The sequence below is a fragment of the Seriola aureovittata genome, chromosome 13, assembly GCF_021018895.1.
Source record: "Seriola aureovittata isolate HTS-2021-v1 ecotype China chromosome 13, ASM2101889v1, whole genome shotgun sequence".
Classification (NCBI taxonomy): Eukaryota; Metazoa; Chordata; class Actinopteri; order Carangiformes; family Carangidae; genus Seriola; species Seriola aureovittata.
Genome location: NC_079376.1, coordinates 14,753,329 through 14,773,885, shown reverse-complemented (window position 1 = coordinate 14,773,885; position 20,557 = coordinate 14,753,329). Strand labels below are relative to the sequence as shown.

The 20,557-nt window shown below is 42.5% G+C and overlaps 1 protein-coding gene across 9 annotated transcripts; it reads right to left on the bottom strand.

Annotated features, from left to right (window-relative positions):
- Positions 1-1,591: 1,591 nt before the first annotated feature.
- ktn1 (kinectin 1) lies at positions 1,592-20,548 on the bottom strand. 9 transcript variants are annotated; one of them, XM_056392705.1, is made up of 36 exons: positions 20,097-20,548; positions 14,882-15,633; positions 14,482-14,640; positions 14,256-14,372; positions 14,005-14,135; positions 13,760-13,864; positions 13,481-13,621; positions 13,244-13,350; positions 12,904-13,048; positions 12,062-12,158; positions 11,786-11,970; positions 11,455-11,544; positions 11,319-11,356; positions 11,123-11,213; positions 10,717-10,785; positions 10,570-10,607; positions 10,384-10,474; positions 10,124-10,192; positions 9,989-10,026; positions 9,425-9,515; positions 9,184-9,296; positions 9,003-9,099; positions 8,691-8,731; positions 8,482-8,575; positions 7,587-7,673; positions 5,929-6,018; positions 5,726-5,812; positions 5,556-5,645; positions 5,373-5,465; positions 5,207-5,275; positions 5,027-5,110; positions 4,426-4,509; positions 3,183-3,266; positions 2,998-3,093; positions 2,775-2,885; positions 1,592-2,650 (listed from the first exon to the last, which is right to left on the bottom strand). In XM_056392705.1, exons 2-36 carry the CDS (start codon positions 15,630-15,632, stop codon positions 2,621-2,623), a joined length of 3,903 nt encoding a protein of 1,300 aa, XP_056248680.1. In that variant the 5' UTR covers position 15,633; positions 20,097-20,548; the 3' UTR covers positions 1,592-2,620. The 9 variants fall into 9 exon arrangements, with proteins under 9 accessions (XP_056248680.1, XP_056248681.1, XP_056248682.1 ...); XM_056392706.1 differs by having other exon boundaries at positions 8,482-8,572; XM_056392707.1 differs by having other exon boundaries at positions 8,691-8,728.
- Between the last annotated feature and the right edge of the window lie 9 nt (positions 20,549-20,557).

The window sequence follows — 20,557 nt, the reverse complement described above, 5'->3', positions numbered from 1 at the left end:
TTGCTTTCATCCACTAGGCATTGTCTGTGTAAAAGAGCACTACAGTCTTTTCTGTGTCTGTTTGACTCACCCTTGCATATAAACACACACAAAGTAGAGTTGGGGGGTGGGGATCAAAGACTCTCTAGCACATACCACACTGATGGAGAGCAGATGCAGGGAGTGGGCTGCTTTGCTGAAGTTGTGCTGGCCTAGTGTGAGTGCAAATCTATGTTTAGGAGGAGTCAAATGTTACCAGGCAAGAAGCATGCAGAGCAGAAGCCGAATGCAACAAGTTAAATTGCGCAATTGAAACTAATAGTGTGAGCAATGGTGACATAGGAAAGACAAAGCCCCTATTAACTTCCTCACTGCTCTTTGGCAGATTTAACACATTGGTCACGAGACTGTCTATAAGTGTTTAACACAGTAACCTCACACAGATTTATCTTAGGTTTCTCCCACAATCTGTTTTGTCATTTACCCCCATAGGATGACGTGTCAGGTTTTTTCGAGAAACAAATAGCTTGTTAATTTTATTCAGAGGGATCACATTTAAATCCAAGATTGAGTAATATGACTCAGACACTTTACAGGGGACTGTGTACATATGGTACAGCAGTCTCCAGCAACAGGCTCTAAAAGGCGCTCCCTTTGTGAGCCAGTTACTGATGAATATGTTGAAGATGCAGTGCTGCCTGTTTTGTCGCGAGGTTTCCATGAAGGTAAAAGCCAGATCTCCATCAGCTGACTGCAGCATGACAGTGTGGGAGAATGCGAGGAATGTGCTGATCCCATGTTGCTCGCGCCCCTGACCTAACCCCCCCACCCCCACCCCCACCCCCCGGCCAGCACAACAGCCCTGTTGTTTTAAAGGCCTTTTAACATGCAAAAGATGAGAGCAAGAGGTTTCTGTCCAGATACCCAAATTCAAGTCAGGTCGAGTGAAACAGAACCTGTATTTGTCCTTTAATTATTATAGAAAGCTGGTAGTGGTAAAGATACATCTAAAACAGTAAGAAAAAAAAAAAATCACACTTTAGCGCATCTATGCATATTTGCCATACATGTGCTAATGTACTTTAATGGCTCACAATATATTTTCATAATCTTTAACTCAGTGTCAATTGATCAAATGTTGGCAGGAGTTGTCCTTTGGATCATTTCATCAACCATTTATTTTCACATCACATTTTACTGATGGAAAATGTTTTGTAAAATCTCATGCAGGAGGTGAGAAAAGAGTCTATTCTGAGGGATTATACATCATGTTAACATGACAGGAAACTGATCACACCTCAAATGTCCTATAATTGAGGCTGCACAGTGTCAGCTTCTCTACCGTCATACAAAACACATACAACTAAAAAAATAACACCACTGCATGACAAACATGTGTATTGTGTACAGGTAAGTCAGATGAATATTTTGCCGAGCAGAATATACCTGCCAGCAAAAGCCACACGAGCAGAAGCTTTGTAATCTCCCTGTGCACATTCAGGCAGTTCAAGGCTAAATCAATTTGAAATTTCAACCAAGGTTTTGTGCTGCCCCACAGTGGTAGGGAGAAAGATGTGCAGTGGAAGAAAAAGAATCAACACAGGACCCTGGGCAGATTTATCAAGCATCCCTTTTATTAACATCACCTGTTACAAAAAGAACAAAATCTTCAGTGTTAATGAACTTAGCAATAATATAGCGAGTGTTGATTACAGATGATATGGGACGCTTATTCCTAGAGTAGTTGCAGTAGGATTTAAAAACCTCTACACTGTTGACCTGGACTTCTCCCACAGCCAGGGTCACAGACTCCCTTCTCTCTGGAGCTGCAGTACAGACTTGACTATAATTTGTCCATGCATCTCCATAGTTACAGTCACGCAGTGACCCATCTGATATGCTGAGACCCCTACTGATCTCCCTTCTCCCACCCAATACTGAGCCAAGTTATACATGGAGCTATGAATTCATGAATGCACAATGATGCACAGGTTGTGATAGTTTTCTGATCATGAGGCAAACAGATCAACAACATAGTGTATTTCAGCAGGTCCTAACTGGTACATTTAAACAATACATATCTTTAAGTTAAGAAAAAAAAAAAAAAAAAAAAAAAAAAAGACTGAAAACCCAAAGTTTGTTTAGTTAAGTTGGAAATTTGTATCACTGCCCCCTCGAGACAAATAACAACAAAAACTACTGCAGAATTCAAAAAGGATTTCATTGAAAAATACAGGTGTTTTAAACAGGAATGGTTGCCACGCAGTTTAAATTATGCTGGATATCATCTTTAAGTTTAGAATAAAAATTAACCGGCGATGTTGCTGAAGAAGAGGAATGTGGTGGGAGTGGAGTAGTGTGTGTTTTGGTACAGTGTCTGGAGTGTTTGGAATTAACAGTAACCTCTGCCTTCTCCCTTGTTGCCAACAGTGAGTCTGGGAGTTGTTTGCCAGCGCCTTGGCCAGAGTCAGTTGGAGGCTGCCTACAGTACAGGTGAGGTGACAGAGGTTGGGAGGGAGGAGGTGGTTGGGTGTGACCGTATGGTGTAATGGTGGTAGTGATGAGACCAAAGGTCAAAGGTGGTCTCTATAGTGCAGTCAGAGTGGCTGCATGTGGGGGGGGGGGGGCTATCCTCCTCTCACTATACCTTGGGCAGATCTTTGTCAGCCTCCTGGAAGAAATCACAAATGTTCAAAGTTCAGACTGCACATTTTAATACACTGATTCAAGTGGAAATACAGGACTTTGATACTATGTTTATTGGGTGGTGAGAACAGCATAGTAATAAGGCTTACCCCTTCCTGTCCCTTGGCGAGTTGCCGGCTGACGGCTTGTAGCAGCTGCTGCAGTTCTCTGACTGTTTGGTTCAGTCCTGCAGTCATCTTCTCTTTTCTGTCAATCTCCTCCTGTAAGAGACGGAGCAACTGGTTTAGAGTTCAATGTAACCACCTAATAACCATACATGCAAAGACACAAACCACCAACTGTTACAGCACCCAAAATGCCCCAGACTCTCACTCTCTGTGATGAAAGACTGCTGTTCTCTATCAGGTCATCGGCGTTGTCCGCCACTTTGGAGAGCTCCCCCTGGATTAGATCAAGAGACTGCTGGGCCTGTGCGAAGGACCGGAAAGTTCCACTTGTTAACAATTTGTCCTGGAGTTGGACCCATATCAGAAGTGTAATAAAATATAAATAATTACCTTATACAAATCACCGGCCACCCGTTGCCTCTCGTTCTCTTCCACCTCCAGCTTGGACAGAGTCTCAGTGAGCTGGGTTTTCAGCTAGAATCAAAACAGACACTCAACACCAGTTCTGCAGCACACAACAGCCTCCCAATGGCACGTTTTCATTCATAATTGCATGAACACAAAGTCACTTATTAAAAACCTCCGGCCAACACGGTTTACATTTAATTCCTACATAAAAATGCTCAATATTTGCACAGATTTAACAGTTTTCACTTGTCCTACTTAGGATCAAACCAAAAATAGCACTGTGTAAAAGAGTACCAGTGGCTGCGTTGTTGGCATGTTGCTACAGGTACTGGTGAGAAGATGAATCATTATCCAGGAAGTCTAGTTTGAGTAATACATTTGTGTTTTGAGTCTTATCAGATGCCGTGACAATGAACAGCCGTTTATGATATTTTGATTATACAAATCTGGAAAGTTGTCATCACTGCAGTAATTTTTTCCTGTCTCCATGATTGAACAACAAACAATATGATTAAGGCGTCACTCACCTTACAAAGTAACCTGCCGGGAATGTACACTTGTACAAGTATACCCGATTGGCCAATGCATTGTTGCCAACAACGCAGCAATATGTATTATTTGTTTCTTTTTGCTGGAGCCCTCACTGAAGTTTATAAGGAAGTTGCATTTTTGAAAGTGCTAGTGTGGGTCTTATTGCAGCCAACAAATGTAAAAATTGACAGCTAACACCTAATGAAGACCACTGAAACATCTCCAGTAACATCATGGCAAGACAAAGACAATGAAACAAAACACAGACAAGCTTTGTATGAATGCAGAAAAGGGAAAGACAATGCGCAGTTCAAGGTGAGGAGTAAAAATTATAGCTGATGATGGACAAATGGAGCCTTTTTATTTTGCCCTCTGCAGAGGGAGCATAAAATTGACTAGTAAGCCATTTGTTAGATGGCAGTGAGGTGAAGTGGAGCGCAGAGAGAGAAAAGTTAGTCTTGTAAGTATCACTGCGTGTGAAGGCGAGTCATCATCCACAACCTGTAATTTTTGTTACAGTCCCAATTTGTCTCCTTCACATGACTCCATGTTTACAGAGGTTATAGATGATGACCCGCTATTGCAGAAGATGGGGAACCCCGTCCTGTGGCAGTCAGTGTAGAGCGACTGCTGAGTGCAATAGGGATAGGTTTAAAAAAAGGAGCTCTATCTCTAGAGGGTGAGCAACTCTTACCAAATTCAGCTCCTCATTCTGTCTGATAGCCTCTGTATATGAGCCATCAAGTCTGGTCTGCAATTCAGTCAACAGATCTTTGAGCTGAAATTAAGTTTGAAATGATGCGTTTAATGGGAGTCTGCGGGAGTCAGTCCAGGACAGCTCTACTAGCACACAGTCTACGTAGTGATATAAGCTGATCAGGCCATGAGGCATCTACAAAAAGTGGATCCCTCCTCACAATATTCAGCAGAGTCGTGTAGTGATAAATAAGGCACAGGATCCTGTTGTGCATGGCTGTATATTACCAAAGGTCATCAATTAAGTTAGTCTGGTAAGTGGTGTAACTAAGTTATTGCTAGAGCTGACTATGTGAAGCATGTGTACCTTTTGTTTAACAATACTTCATGTTTGTGTTGTGTGAATTTGATTCAACCCCAAATAAACAGTGTCCAGGATGTTGTGGAAAAAAAAAACAAACAAACATGAAAACAGAAACACACATGAATGTGTAAATCACACACAACGGAGCTCATCCTTTTGCCACAGGAGGATGAATGCTGTGACATGACTGAGGATCACAGGCAACATAGGGTGAACAAGTCCAGTTTCTGCTCACCTCTCTGACCTCCGTCACATAGGTGGCACTCTCACGCTCCGCCCTCTCCAACTCAGACTCCAAATGCTGCTTTTCTCTTCTCAGCTAAACACAAGACAAACACAAGTTAAAACCACAGCGTTTTGAGTTTGATGTACAATAAGTGTGAGAAGAAATGTGGGTGTTAATTTGAGGACCAACATTTTCCATATCTGCTCCATCAGTTAGTCTCTCAATCTCTTGCTCCATAGCTGTGACTTTCTGGCTCATCTAATGAAACAGAAAAAAAGAATGATGAAAGAGCACACAGTGAACAATATATCACCTTAGTGATCTGGTATTTGACCTGCTCAACCTGAATACATACCTCTCTGAGCTCTCCCTGCGATACCTCCAGCTTCACCCTCCAGCGAGACTCCTCCTGCTCTACACTGCTCTGGAGGCGCTGCAGGATACCCTCCTGTGGATGCAGCAGGGATGACAGCTCAGTTTGGCAAGAGATATAGTAGCACTGCGCAACCCTGAATGTTACACAAAAACCTCATCTCACCGTCTCTGCCAAAACCTTCTTGTACGTCTCACAGTCTTTCTGTAGGATCCTTTGGGTTTCTTCAGCTTCTTTAAGCTTCTCAGCCAGTCCCTAGTAAGAGAATAGTATTTGTTGATACCCTCAATTTAAAGAAGGAATAATGTTCGACTTTACATTTCTACTTTATTTACCTCAGAGTCCCCTGTTGCAGGGGCGAACTGTGCAGCTGAGTTTTCTGCTACTGCCCTCTCAAATCTGTGGAGCCAATCCTGATGGTTCTAGGAGAAAAAAGTAAAGAGAAACGTCAGTGAAACATCACCACCAAGTGCGACAGCATAAAGAAGGGTATTCTAACACAATTTGCGTGGAGTTAAAAATCCAATACTGCCCATACCTGTTCAGTGGGCAGAGGCACATGGGGCAGTAGTCTGTGCAGAACATCTCGACACTCGGCCTGAGACATTGCCAGTGTTGTTTGGTTCTCCTACAAGGTGATGGGAGGGGGAAAAGTGGAAAACAAACAAACAAAAAAAAAAACATACGGAAAGATTGAGCACCGATTGTTCAAATGATTTAGTCACTTCGAAGACAAGGTCCAGTGATCATGTGATCTGACATGACCACATCCTTTTCTTCTTCCTCATTTTAATCTGAATAATCCTGTTTTAAACCAGTCATCATCAATTCATCCATCAGGCTGCTCCAATCAATGTCACAGGAATGATTTATTTAGCATTTTAAATTATAACTGTAGGGTACAAGGATAAACACTGTCTCACTCCCACATCCAATTAGCCTAAGCAAACATCAGCATCTTTCAATAGGCCACACCTACACCAAGTGTCTGCAAGTGCAGATTCAGAGCATATCACAATCCTCCTTGATCCACAAGTATATCAATCTGCTTTTCATGAAACTGCACAAAGTACCTTGAAACTCTTCAATGAATAAAAAGGTAGCTATCAGTCCTCCTACAATAGGCCAGCATCATGCACTGTCACTCTGAGGCCTGAAGGGAGAATGTATGCCAGGCACTAGCCAGCTGGCACTCTAACCACTATTCACATTAACACACTGTGTCACAAGGCACTGAGACAGACGAGTGTGGAGTTGAATACAAGCAACCAGAATGCACTGACAGTACACAACAGCTGCCAAGGAACTCCCTGGCTCAGCTCTGAGAAGGTGCTTTCTACTGTACTCAGATGGCAGAAGAGCAGCTGCTGTGCTGATGGTTCAGCATGTACCCTTCCCTAATCTAGGGGGAGGACGGCCAAAATATACACGCGTCACTGCAACTGTTAATAGAACAGCTATCTGGTAACCCAATCTATGTCTACTCGAAGAGACCTGCAAGAAATATAGTGAAGATTTTGTTTAACATTTAGTTACACTCGATGAGATGTTTCAGCTGTGAATACAGAGCATTGAGAAACATTAGGACACTGCTGCATTTCCATGAAAAGTTTTGAATGATTATACATCCTTTAAAAAGAATAAATTGCATTGAAATCGAAATGAGTTCAACAGAATTTCATTGACTGATTAACTGGTGAAATTGACAGTATGGATGTCACAAAGCAGAATGGGAAAAACATGCTAGAAAATGAGTCACATGACAAAAAGACAGGAAGCTGCAAAATGATTACCATGAATCGCAATCTAATGATATCTAGTGAAATCATTTCTAGGTCACTGCACACTCATTTCCAAGCATCAGCCTGAGCTTTAGGCAGCGAGAAATCTTTTATTTTTCAGAGCTTCAAGCAAAAGTATATCTGCTGAAAAAAATAAAAAATATTTGTTAAGTTAATAAAGTCTGAGATTCCAGAGGGGAGTAGCGTAGTTCAACAGCTCAGCAGACAGCCAATTGAGAACTTAAGGCCAAAAACAAAGGGGAAGGGCGAGAGTGAGGTAAATGAGTATGCAGCTTTGTTCTGGATGATGGTGGAAAATAAATCTCACTGGGTCAATTATGGCAAAAACAGCATTTTTGGGGGGGATGCATCAGATTGGAACTAGAGTGAAACAGACTGAGGTGGGGTGTCGAACCTTGACAGTTTTGCTGAGTTTCCCTTGAAGCATGGACTCGGTGGCTGACAGAGCTTCCATTGCACTCCAGTTTTTCTCCCGAAGCTCCTGTTTTGGTCAGTTCCAGAGAGATACTACTTTCAGTTCAGCCTCAGGGAAAATGCATTCAGTGACCCTCAAATACAGACTTGTAGAGTAACAGAACAAACCGAACGCATTTCTCATTACAAAATGACTACACTCTGCTTTTCAGCCATACTCCAACTGCTAAAAATAAGTATGAGCAAATCGCCTCCAGAGTCCCAGTCTCACACCTCGTGTGGGTAAAATCAGCATGCACAGTACGCAAGATATGTATAGTAACAATGTTCTGTGAGTACCTTCTATTCAAATGAAAGTAATGCTGTCTAAAGACATACATAAGATACAAAAATGAAAAAACAAATTCCACATAAATAAGCTTTTCAAATCAATTATGCCTCTCAAAAATAAAAGGTAGGCGAGTTTCTAATGCTCTGAATCACTCACAAGCACAGACAAGCTTGCTGAAACAGTCATGGCCAACGGCAAGCATAACAAGAGTAGGCTGGAAGCCCTGTTATGCAATGCTCAGCTTAAGCAATCCAAATCAAAATAAACATCAGTACTGATGTGTAAAATCATGCAACAAACACAACCTTAGCTAAAGAAATCTTTCCATTTGGTTTTAAAATATCTGTTTAAAAAAGGACAAAAAGCAAAACAAGTGAGACTAAGTGGCACTGGACAACAGGGAGTATGGATGTATGCAGTGTATAACTCCAGTGTGACGGGAGTGTTTTGTGGTACCACACAAAGGAGGGATGATGTCTCACAGGGCTTGACCAGAGCAGTCACTGGTATTATATAGTTCAGGTCATCACTGCAGGAAACCTACATTGTTCTTCTTCCTATGAAGCTCCAGGGAGTCCCTCAGCTCAGCCAGCTCACCCTGCAGATCTGAGACCTGCTTCTCCTTCTCTGACAACCTGCTAGGCGACAACATAACCACTTGTTATGAACATGATTGTGTAGTTAAGTATCCTTTAAACCAATCATGTTTAAAAAATATTATATGTTATGATATTGGCATCCCACATTACTCACGCTGCAAGAAGCTCTGGGCTTGGCACTGCTGTGTGTGACTGCTATTTGAGGAGGGGGGAAAAACACTCAATTTAATCTAGGACTGAATGAGAATTTTACAAAAGACTGAAAGATCAAAATTTACGAACAATTCAAACGTTGACAGTTCTACCTGCAAAATCACATTCTTAATCAGGAGTACATTTCCTCCAACTAAATTTGTTCTTTTATGCTTAAAAAATCTTTCATAGTTGGGCAAATCTTCCTGATATAAGCAATAAATGTGTCACTCTTGGACTTTGTAGCGAGCATTTTTTTGAAACACTTCCTCACCTGTTGCTGTATCTGCTCCATCTTCTCACTCATGTGCTTAGTCCGTGCCTCCAGCTCAGCCTGCAGCATCTGGATCTCCTGGTCCTTCGCCACTAGCCTGTGGGTCAGATTTGCTCATCATTAGTCCATTTTGAAAGGGCTACCCTGGAGGACTGCAAGGTGATCTGTTGTGTTAACTCACTGAGCCTGGAGTTCTTGGAGCTGGGTACCAAAACTGGTCAGCTCTTCTGGGGTCTCCTTCTGCCTCAGCTGTTCCATGTCTGCCTGCAGGGCAAACAACTGCTGCTGCAGAGACTGAGAGACAAAAACGGCTTTAGACAAGAGTTCAAAGTAGGACACAACAACACAAACAATAAGAACAGTATTTGTGGTTTCCTGAAATGTGCAAACCCAGTATTTCAGTGATACAGAACAGCCCACACCTCAACGGTCTTCTCTCTGGCGGAGCTGCTGTCTTGTGCTGCCTGTAGACTTTCCTCCATTGATTTTAGCTTCACATCTTTCTCTTGGATCCTACAAAGCACAGTGAGACAAGGGTTCATTACACACAACTGTTTCAATTCACACAGAAACTGCCGATATTTGCATATATAATGATGGCCACTACAAGGACACATTTAACAATGCACAGCCACTGGTGCCAGCAAAAATCCGATAAAAGTTTTTATTACTATCAAGAGTGTGCCTAGGGAGTGTCCTGGAGTGCCAGGAGGGATTAGTTTTGATATGGTATTATTACAGAATGTAGTAACCTATGGTTTCAAAACATATAATTATTACTTGCATCAGCTCCATTTCATCTCAGCCAGTTTGCGAAGCTGCTGCCGCTGAATGATTAGAGTTGTTGACACTAGATTTAGATATTTTTATCTACATGTGTGTTGCGTTTTTGTGTGTTGTGGACAGTGGTGGGTGAACATAAAACTTTGTACTAATATATTATCATGATGATTCATACACACTAGTGTCAACTTGATTGATCTTACTTGCTCTGGAGTTCCTCCACTATTGACTCTGATGAGGCCTGTGATTCGGATGAAAGGAAATGTAAAACAAATGAATTTGAAATAAAGTGCAAAACTCAAGAAATCCATTTTAATACACATTTTAGAACAGCTCACCTGTTCTACTGTCTTTTTCTGAAGGCCCTCTACTTCTCGTTTTAGTGCCTCGTTCTCTTCTCTTACAGCCTACATCAGGGAAAAAAATGAATTAAAGACTTTTTTCCATCAGGGGTTTTGATTACAAAGCAGGCAGTGAAACGCAGAGTCACTTAAGAGGATGCTGATGTCAGTCAAATGTGGATCTGTGTGTGAGCCAGCTTGTTTCAAGATTTGCTACCGTTGGCTGGTCCTTTTTCATCCCAACAGAAAACAGATACCTTGAGCTCTTCCTCCTTGTTGGCCACTTCAATCAGCCCCTTCTCCAGGAGGCTCTCTACTGTTTTCATGTTCTCCTCCTTCTCCCGGACACTGGGTAGGAGGCAATGTTTTATAAAAGGTCATTATCAGTAACAAAACTAACCAGCTAGTATATTCAAAATATGTTCCACTTTACACACACACACCTCTTCTGGAACTGGTCCAAAGCCAGCTGGGAAGCAGTCTGCATGGGGAGAGGCAAATAGACAGAGAGGGTGTGTGTCAAACAGAATAAACTAATTTGAATCTTCTATATAGATATACAGTATGTATAGTCAAGGTACATAGCTAACCTGATCAGAAATCTGTGCCTGCAGATTCTGAACCTCTGCCTTCAGTGACATGTTCTCATTATGTAAGGCCTGTGGAGGAGAGAACACAGAGGCAGGAGGGAGAGTCAACATTTATTATGCCAAGACAATACAGGATTTGACAGACTATGAAACAGTTTGAACAATGACAGAGCACGCAATTCAGTCTTTTGTTTATGAAACCATGAAATAAATGATATCAATTTGGCATCTGTAAATGTGCATCAACATGCCCTCTTTCCAGCAGGGCGGTGTACATGGTTTTCAATCCATACTCCTGTTCAGCACAGTGAGAGGCCTGGAACATTTTCACCAAATTCCAGCAGACTAATGAACCAATGCAATGTTAGTATAAGAAGCTATAGATGAAACGCTCTTGTGACTATACCTGCATGTTAGTTTCTCTACTGGCCCCACTGCTCCTCTCAGCATTTAGAGAATCCTCCAAACTCTTCCTCTGCAACTCCTTTTCAGCCAGTCTGGACAGAGCAGGGGGATAATTTGGAGAACACATGAAAAAAAAAAACATAGCACACTACAATAAATGCAATCATTATATCTGAAAAGGGAACAGTTTTTCTTACAGCTTCTGTAGCTCCTCAATGTGGGAGACATGGGTGACCTAAATGAGAAGAAAAGATCTCATTAGTCTACCCACAGTTATGGAGGTGGGCATCTTATTCTGACTTAACATTTGATAACTGAGGTTGAACAATATACCTGTGAAGAAATCTGGGCTTGCAGGCTCTCATTCTGGACTTGTAGTGTCTCACTCTGGACCTGAAGACCTTTGTTTTCATTCATAAGTTCCTGTTAAAAATAGACTGCATTAGTGAATACAAGAAGTCAGTGTTGCTCTGCTTCATAGAGAAATTCACTCTTCAGAGAACTAAAATGCATTTGAAGAATCCATCAGTGTTATACAATGTGACTCTCAATCCAGCTCCATTCAATAAAAGTCTGAATAAGATGATTAAATACATTGAATTAAGCAAAAACGTAATGGAAATTTTAATGATGATTTTGAGTATGTGATGTTGTGGTGGCTCACCTGAACCTGGGCTTGCAGTGAGTCGTCAGGCATACTGTGCTTGGACATCTCCATAAGCTCCATCACTCTCTGCTCCACCCGCTCCTTGGAGACCATGGCTTCAGTCAAGCTGCTGTGTAGGGTCTGGATCTCCTTGTTCTTGCTGTTCATCTCTGTCTCGGCTGCCAACAGCTGGCTGTGGAGCTCTACACAGGCACACACAGACACATGTTGCTGAATGAAACCTGACCCTTTTTCAGAAGGTCACATTTTTAGTGTGATCTCATGTTTTATCACCTTGGTTAGAGGCCTGAAGCTTCTCTCTTTCAGCGTTGACATTGTGGAGGAAGTTCTGCAGTTCTTCCCAGCGACGCTTAGAATCCTGCAGCTGGGCCTTGAGATCCAGAGAGATGTGCAATTTATTGAACACTTTACTCCCACTCATTATACTAGCGCACAAGTGCTTATAAAATATTAGCGCAAGTGGCTTAAAAGGAATTTGAACCCTAAGCCTGGTAGTGTTAGACCCACACTGGACTTGTTGAAGTACTGAGATAACAAATTACATCTTCAATAACAGGTCATGGATGGAGTCTGATTTGTATAAAGGCCACCAGAATTTCAACAAGCCTGTGAATCTCTAGTCATTTTTTTTATCCGAAAAACTTCAAACACAGCTTGATGTCTGTCTAAGTGAATGATAAGTTTAAATTGCAAAATATCTTGTGGATATCGTTTCATTGACTTTTCAAGGCTGGGCAACTCTCAACTCTTGGCATTCCTCTCATGTTCTTTGCCGAGACTCATCTGTGTCGAGCCAGCAACTTAAGATTTCCATCTTTGATCACGGTCATTGAAAAGACAGGAAAGCCTGATCTGGGTGTCTAGCAGGAAAGTGTTGTTTATACACAGCACAAAGCCTCAAACATTCCAGCTTCCAAAGCCAACACAATCCTCTCACCCTCCCCAGGACTTCCACTACAACCTCCTCCCATTTCCCTGGTAAGAGTGCCACACCCGCTAACCAGATTTGAAGCTGTGTGATATGCCCAGGTTTTGCAGCACAGTTCATTTTTGTCAAGGCTGAGGAAACTGAAGCAGAGGCTAAATAAACACATTGTACATATGGATTAGCGTACCTCCAGCTGGGACACGTTCTGCTTGTAGCTGACCTCCAGTGACTTCCTCTGGTGCTCCTCCTGCTGCAGCTTGCTGTTGTTGTCTGCCAGCTCTTTCATCAGACCGGCGTACTCAGAACGTAGCTTGTTGAGCTCCGCTGAATTCCTATCAAATAACACACACAAATACAAGCATAGAAGGCTGTTGTGAAAATAGTTGATGGGGTTTTATTGGAAGAAGTTGTTGATGAATGAGATTACAAATAGTCTGTAAAGGGCATTTTAACATTGTGTTACATGCAGATGGATATGTTAGGATAGGAAGTCTGATCTAATGTAGTTAATGTATTGTGGCACTGACTTGCTCTCCATCTGGTTGGTGGCAGAGCTGACTGCGTCCCTCAGGATGCCGTTCTCCTGCTGCAGTCGAGTGATCTGGCTTTCCAGCTGCTCCCTCACCTGCTGGAACTACACATAAACAGTAAGATTCAGTCTCCATGCAAAGAAGAACACTGAAAGGTACATATGCCTTCACAATTTATTTTTTTTTTTTTAAACAATTGAATTCATCTCAGTACTAACAAATCAAAACCCTCACCTTTATCTGCATGGTCTGGAGCTCCTGGTAGGTGCTCTGTGTCTTGGCCTGCATGCTCCCCATCTCTTTCTCCATGGCTGCACGTTGCTCCCTCATCATGGCTTCCACGCGTCCTGTCTTTTGCTTCTCCACCTGAAGCTCCTGCAGCACACAGCCAACATAGCATGTAAGCACTTTACTGTAAGCAAGAGAATGATTACTGATGTATGAAAAATAAGCTTGAAAATAAATCATTAATCATATTGTGCACTTAATTAGGTAGAACATAGAAATGTAGACCTGGCTGAGCTGTTTCACTTTGTCCTTGGCAATGGAGGCCTCCTCCTGAAGAGTTGTCAGGAGCCGTTCTCGTTCCTGGGCAGCTGGGTCAGGCCTGGCTGCAGACTGGTGGTGAGAGACAGACAATTCAAAATGCAGGCATTGCACATCCAACTACAAATACCAGGTCTCCTGCCAAATGTAAATAGTGTGAAATGCCACTTGTCACAAACACCTAATTCAAATTTGTCTTATTCATCTCTCACTTTGTGCCAGGCATCCAAGGCATTAGGACTCTTCTCTCGGAGGAGGGCCATCACACTGACAGCCTCGGCTTCTGACAGAGCCAGGCTGGACAGACCAGACAGCAGCTCCTTCAGCTTCACCTCTGTGTTCTCTGTTGAGAACACACAATAGATAGAAGATGGAGTTTTGCAGATTATTATTTGGCTGGACCGTAGATTTGGGACTGAAAAAAAGAGCAAAGGACTGTATCAGAATTGTCTTTCCCTCTTACCTTTGTCAGTCTCATTCTTCTGTTTCTTGCCAGACCCTTTGGACGGTACATCGTCGTTGTGAGCTGCCTGGTGGTTGGCAGAAGCTGCAGAGTCAGCCAGAACATGGCCTTCATCTACTGGATTTGAGAAAAACTGGTTGGTTACAAAGTGAAAAGTCAAGGCATCAGTTTGAGCACATGTTCTGAGATTTTAAAGATATTGATGGGACCACTATGTTATCATTACCAGGCTCCGTCTTTTGCTTCTTAGCAGAGTTCTTCTTCTTGCCAGTGGTAACACTTGGGGCTGCACCATCCAGAACTTTGATTTCAGCTACAAGGGGAGCGTCCTTCTTCACTGGTGCTGGAGCCTGCTCCTGTTTAACCTCTGGCTGCTGGTCATCCACTGGAAAATCAAGGGGGGAATACTGTCAGTGTCAACCAGTCTGCCTCGACACTGATGAAAACACCAAATAGCCTACTGGGATAAACTTGTAAAACTAATGATGCGGCTACTACAGCTAATTTTGAACCTCACATTTTGCCAGTTAAAGTCACTGTAACTTCATAAGAGTATTTAGCAATTTTCATGTTTTCCAAAAAAACACACCAACACATGACTTAAACTTGTTGTCTTTGATACTCACCAGGCTCTGCTTTTTGTTTCTTCTTCTCCTTCTTCTTCCCAGAGACCTGGGGAGGTGTCTGAGCCTGAACAGGAGCCTGAGCAGCTTGGACCTGGACCTGAACCTCAAGTTGGGGAGAGGGTGGACTGGACTGTTTGCTTGCAGCCAGAGGTGGCTCTGCCTTGCGGTTGACTGGCTTGGAGCCGTTCACTTCTGGCCCCTCGGAGGGGGGAGCTGTAGCTACAGCAGCAGTAGCAGCGGCAGCAGCAGCGGCAGCAGCAGCGGCAGCAGCAGCAGCGGCAGCAGTGGCGACGGCAGCAGCCTTGGCAGCCTTTTTCTCCTTCTTCTTTCTCTCCCTCAGACCAGCAGGAGCCTCGGTTGACAACGGAACAGGCACATAAGAAGTCGGTATTGGTGGAGCAGGATCTGGTGTAGCCACAGGTACAGGTTCCTCCTCTACTTCCAGAGTGGAACTGTTGGCACCATCAGCCATATCAAAGTCCCGCAAATCCTCTTCCGACTCTCCTCCACCTCCTCCACCTCCACCACCTCCACCGCTGGCACTCTCCTTCTTCTTGCTCTTCTTCTTTTCATTCTTCTTACGCGTGTCTGGCTTGGATGGTGGTAGCTTGAGGTCACGTTTCTGCCTGGCCAGCACCTCATCATAGGAGGTTTCCTTCATGAAGAGCCAGAAGAAGAGGAACATGAGGGCAATGACCAGGGAAGGGGCCAGGATGAGCAGGTACTGAGAGTCGTAGATATCCACAGCCATTCTGAATAAAAGGAGAAAGACACAGGAAAAAAAAACACATTACACAAACTCTGTGTGTGAGATTATGGTAACAGTTTTCTACCAGCAAAGGTAAATGCCAAAGGCTACTCAAATCCATAGATCACAAGAGCTCATAGACTGATGTACATGAATCTTTGATTTCATCTTGCTGCACTTGCCTGGGCTCGTGAGAAAACATTATTTGCATTTCAGCTACTGCTACTAGCCAGAAGGGCTAGTCTGCCATGTGTGAACTGGCGAAAGTATGAGACACTGGGCAGTGGGGGTGTTTGTACATCAATAGTACTCAAAAGTCCTCTCTTAGTGATATGATCCAATTAGACAACAGTACCCCTGCTACACAGCTTAACATCCTCTTTACCTTCATATAAACAGGTTCATTGAGAATATGACGCAACTACTTGAAATGTGGCATGTAAGAGCCAGACAGAAAAAAGGATAACAGCCATCTACTTCACTCACATTGGCTTAAAAAGGTTACAAAATAGGTCAAGAACATCAGAGACAACTAGGCTAAAAAGAAGATGGCTCACTGTCTCATTTAGTCACTTCCCTCCTTCAACCCCCACAAGGACGACATGGTGGTATTCTAAACTCATATGAGGATGAGTTTGCAAGAGGCAAAAATACACCCACATGCAAGTGTCACCCGCTGAGGTCTGTTGCAGCTGCAGTTTGGCCCCTGCCTGCTTCAAGCCAAGGGAGAAAAAGGTTCTTCTTCCACTACAGGCAAATTTGACAGTCAAGACGTCCTGCGATTTCATCAGTTTAGCATCTGCCAAAGATATTCTTAGGAATTATGTGTTGTCTCCTCAAGGCTACAGAGTAAGAATGAACTAGAATGGGATTGATGTTGATAAAGCAGTAATAATTTAAGACAAAACACATCCACTAGAAGCCAATATATAACAAAACCAACTACTGAGCATTAGTAGTCTCCAATGATTAGCTTTTTGTTGGCATAAACAATACTGAAGAAATGCCTGCATAATGGCTTTAAGAGGAGGTGGACTTATTTGCCATAGCAACGGTAACCTATGTATTTACATATGTTTAATCACTTGACGCAGTGTCTCAGCCAAGCAATGTGATTAGTCAAAGAAATATTCCAAACCTGCCAAAAATTTCAACAAAAAATACATCAAATTTGTATGGCAGCTGTTGGAATATGCATGAAGCTCACAGATTATTCCTATTTTCTCTTTTTTTGATTAAACATTTTTCTGTTTATTCCACATGGTTTCTCCCTCAATGCCATGTTTGACATGGCAAGCACTGAACTGGTTCTACAATTTTTTAAGAGGCAGAATCAACAATACTGGACCTGGACAGTACTACAATCTTGCACACAGCAATGCCTTGTGCAAATGTATGCACTTATTACAAAAATAAAAACCACTGTGTTTTGAAAACGGGGACAAGTTAATCCCTAGGTGACGACAGCAGCATTGTGTTGTCAACAATACAGAGTGGCAGCGACAGTGAGTGACCTGGAGTGCTGCACAATCCCACCCTATACCCAAGATCTGTGCCAGTAATGTAGCGTAGGAGTCACCGTCGTAGAGCAGACCTCTTTAGTAATTTGGATTAAAGTAATTTGGATTAAGGAGATTTCCCATGATAATACATTTAAGAATAACTTTCCACTGCAGGGTTTCCTGAGGACTGACAGGCTTAGGCTATAGTATAATGTTGACTCTGTTTCACTCCCAAGTCCAAGACCTACATCTTCCAAAACACACAAAAAATATACCAGGAAGGTATTTGTTTAATATTTGACTCATCATTTATTGAAAAATTATTCTACCCTTCAAGACAAAGCTCTTATTCTGAGCATAAACTGAAAGGTCCTTGTTATATAACATTTTTGAAACTATTCTTTTAACAATTTTCATTATATAACATTTCTGAAGAGCGCATGGTGCAAACTCTGCACACAGTCAAAAACCCATACCTTGAGTTGAAAACATTAGCCTTTGGTTGATAGTTTTTTATTATCAGATTGTCTCCTGTATAGTCTTCTAACCTGTGACCTCATTAGAAGACAGGCCATTCATATTGGACAGCCTAATGTCAGTACAGAAACCACACACTAAGTCTAATAAGCAGCACGCAAAGACCAAAAAAGCCTTTCAGTGTATTTGACTGTATAAAACCAGCACATAATCTTGCTAGGCCTCTTTGCAAGTTTTAGAAAACAGGACCAAAGACATAAATCTATAGTACAGTATGTACTAAATACACAACATGAATTAACTGGGTAATAAGGTTCAATTGCTAAATATCAGTGGTTAACAATTGAGGAAATTCTCTTTATGTTACAATAACTGTATGTTCCAGGAAACTCCAATGTCAGACCAAATGAGGCTGTTAAATAACTCTTAAAGCAACATCGCCTCTTGGCTTATAAAGAATGGGTGGAGTAAGCAGAGTAAAAATTTGAAACCTGCTTGCTTTCTTTCAGTCCATGGTCTCAGAGTGGAAGGTGTGCGAGTTTCCTTGTGCAGCCTGAGTCTTGTCCCAGCATCAAAATGAGCCCGGAGGACAAAGCCCTCTCGGGCTGTTAGCTCCCCGGAATCTAGCCACTTGGCTGGCCAGGCATCCTGATTTGGCAGGCATGGACACAGAGGGAACTCCTGATAATTATCAGGCCCAAAAAGCAGCGCAGACAGTACTTGAAAACTAGGCCATGCATCATTCTACACTTAAAACTCTTCACTCTACTTCTAAATGTAGCCATGATACACACTTTGGTATCAAATGATAATATTTGTTCATAACCAAGAGTATAACTTCCTGAAAGTGTAAGGGTCATCTAACCTGCAGTTTGTTACTGTACTTCTGTAACAAATCAATTTTAGGCACAATTCCACACCGGAAAAAAAAAAAAAAAAAAAAAATCTATAGAAGCTATACTGACAGTCACTCCATCCCCTTGTATTAATACTGGAAACGCTTTCAGATGATGGAACATCTCTTACTATCTAACAGCAGCACCTCTTATCCAAGAGGTTTTCGTGATTGCAGGCAATTAAAAATAAACTAGAGTAATGGGCCTGAATAATTAAAACTGTAAGGATAACAAACTGATACTTCCCCTTTATCAGTATTCAAGTTATAAACCAATCTGAAAGTAGCATAGTACACTGTAGGGCATTGGCACCTGATTGTATTGGAAGACACTAACAACTACGTGTTACTAGTCTGAAATACTCCGCTCCTCCTGGTGAGGCTGTAACAAGGAAACATTAATCAAGCAAAACATGACGCCCTAGATAAGAGCTTATCTACAGATAGACCTCAAGGAAATGGGCAATGCCAACAAGACAGAACTGACACCGCACCACACAAGAGAGGAGAAGCTCAGGAAAACATTTATGTATAAACCAACATTTCTTTAAGTGGTTCTGAGGTGTCTTTGAGGGATTTCCAAGGATTTCCGGGACTTTAGTTCAGAGTTCACTTAGCATTAGCAGTCAGTTCGACAAACTGAACTAGATAGATCTACAAGTCATAGGGACACAGTGGGAGTTATAAAGTCATATATTTAGTTTCTACTTCATTTTCAGTAACAAAAATAAGAAATAACACTTCAAGTGTCTTTGGGATAGGCTGATATCCAGCAAGTCACTTCACCATTCAACAAGGGTAGTTCAATAAGGTTGAGTACTAAATGTCCCAGCATGCTAGGTCATGTCTAATCGTCGGCCATGTATAGACTACTGAACCAAGATACGCAATGACAGCTGTTCTTACACCAAGAAAGGACTGCTTGTAGATACATCCTATAATCACAGAAAATATCGGAGCTGATCTAATCTTCCTAGCTAAGTTAGCAGAGCTAGCGCTTCTTAGTCACACGTTATGATCAAACCAATCATGAAAGCGAAAGAAGACAGACACATGTCGACGGGAAGCTCACCCCACCAACATGACTAGCAAAAAATGTTCAAGAGGGAGGGCTCAACAATGGCGTGGACATGGCTATAAGTAGTTGCTATAATAAATTCACACAGGAAAAGGCTTGTCGCCACTCAAGTTCGTGTCTGAGTGGCTACTGCTCAACACTATGAATGAGCTAGCTAACATAAACGCTAGCCAACTAACGTGAGCCGGCCAATCCAATTATTAGTGCGGAAGTCTTGGGTGATAAAAGTGACCCACAAAAATGTTAACAGGGGCGAACAAGTTTGTTTCTCTTTCACAAACCTTCAACCCGTCTGGAGGCGTGGACATCTGCCCCCACGGGCCTCGTCTTGCTGGTGACCCAGCCTCCCCCTCTCCTAAAATCTCTGACCCGGTCTACTGCTCCACTCTTCCGTGTAAGTCCTAAGGGCCGTTCCCAGGCCTGGGTAAAGAGCTTAGCTACGCTAAGACCGACATGAACGGCTTTCTGACAAGAAATAAACATAAGGTCGGTGAAAACGGCTCCTCAAAACATACCTGTAGCTTCAGTTAGCTGTTCCCTTAGCTAGTGGTGAAATGGCGTTGTTCTGCGTTGACTCCGGCAGACTCCTGACTTCCCAGGGCAGCTCCAGCCTGGCTTTCTCCTGCGCTATCCGTCAGACTATCTGCTGTTTCTGGTTCGCGGGGGCGGGTCATACTCAGGTTGCTGGGGTACACTTGTTTTGTCACTCGAGGCACACCGACCCGAGCCGTATTCACAAAACACACAATGAGAGATAGCCCCGCCTTTTCGAGATGTCCTTGGTTTAGAAATCCTACGACAGACAAAAGCAATCAGGGGAGTGGTCATTGCACTTCCCCAAAGCCTGTAGACACATGAGTACATGAAACTTTAATATTTCTATGGGGACTTCCCGTATATTTGTGGTGTTTAGTGTTTAACTGCACTTCTAATATATTTTTAAAAAAATCTCTTTTAGGACAGGATTTCTTCATCG

Coding starts and splice junctions, on each gene's coding strand:
- ktn1 (XM_056392705.1), bottom strand. CDS start 15,632: ATGGCTGTGGATATCTACGACTCTCAGTACCTGCTCATCCTGGCCCCT. Junction 3,267..4,425: donor AGAATGAGGAGCTGAATTTG/GTAAGAGTTGCT, acceptor TTTTGATTCTAG/CTGAAAACCCAGCTCACTGA. Junction 3,094..3,182: donor TGGCCGGTGATTTGTATAAG/GTAATTATTTAT, acceptor TCCTTCGCACAG/GCCCAGCAGTCTCTTGATCT.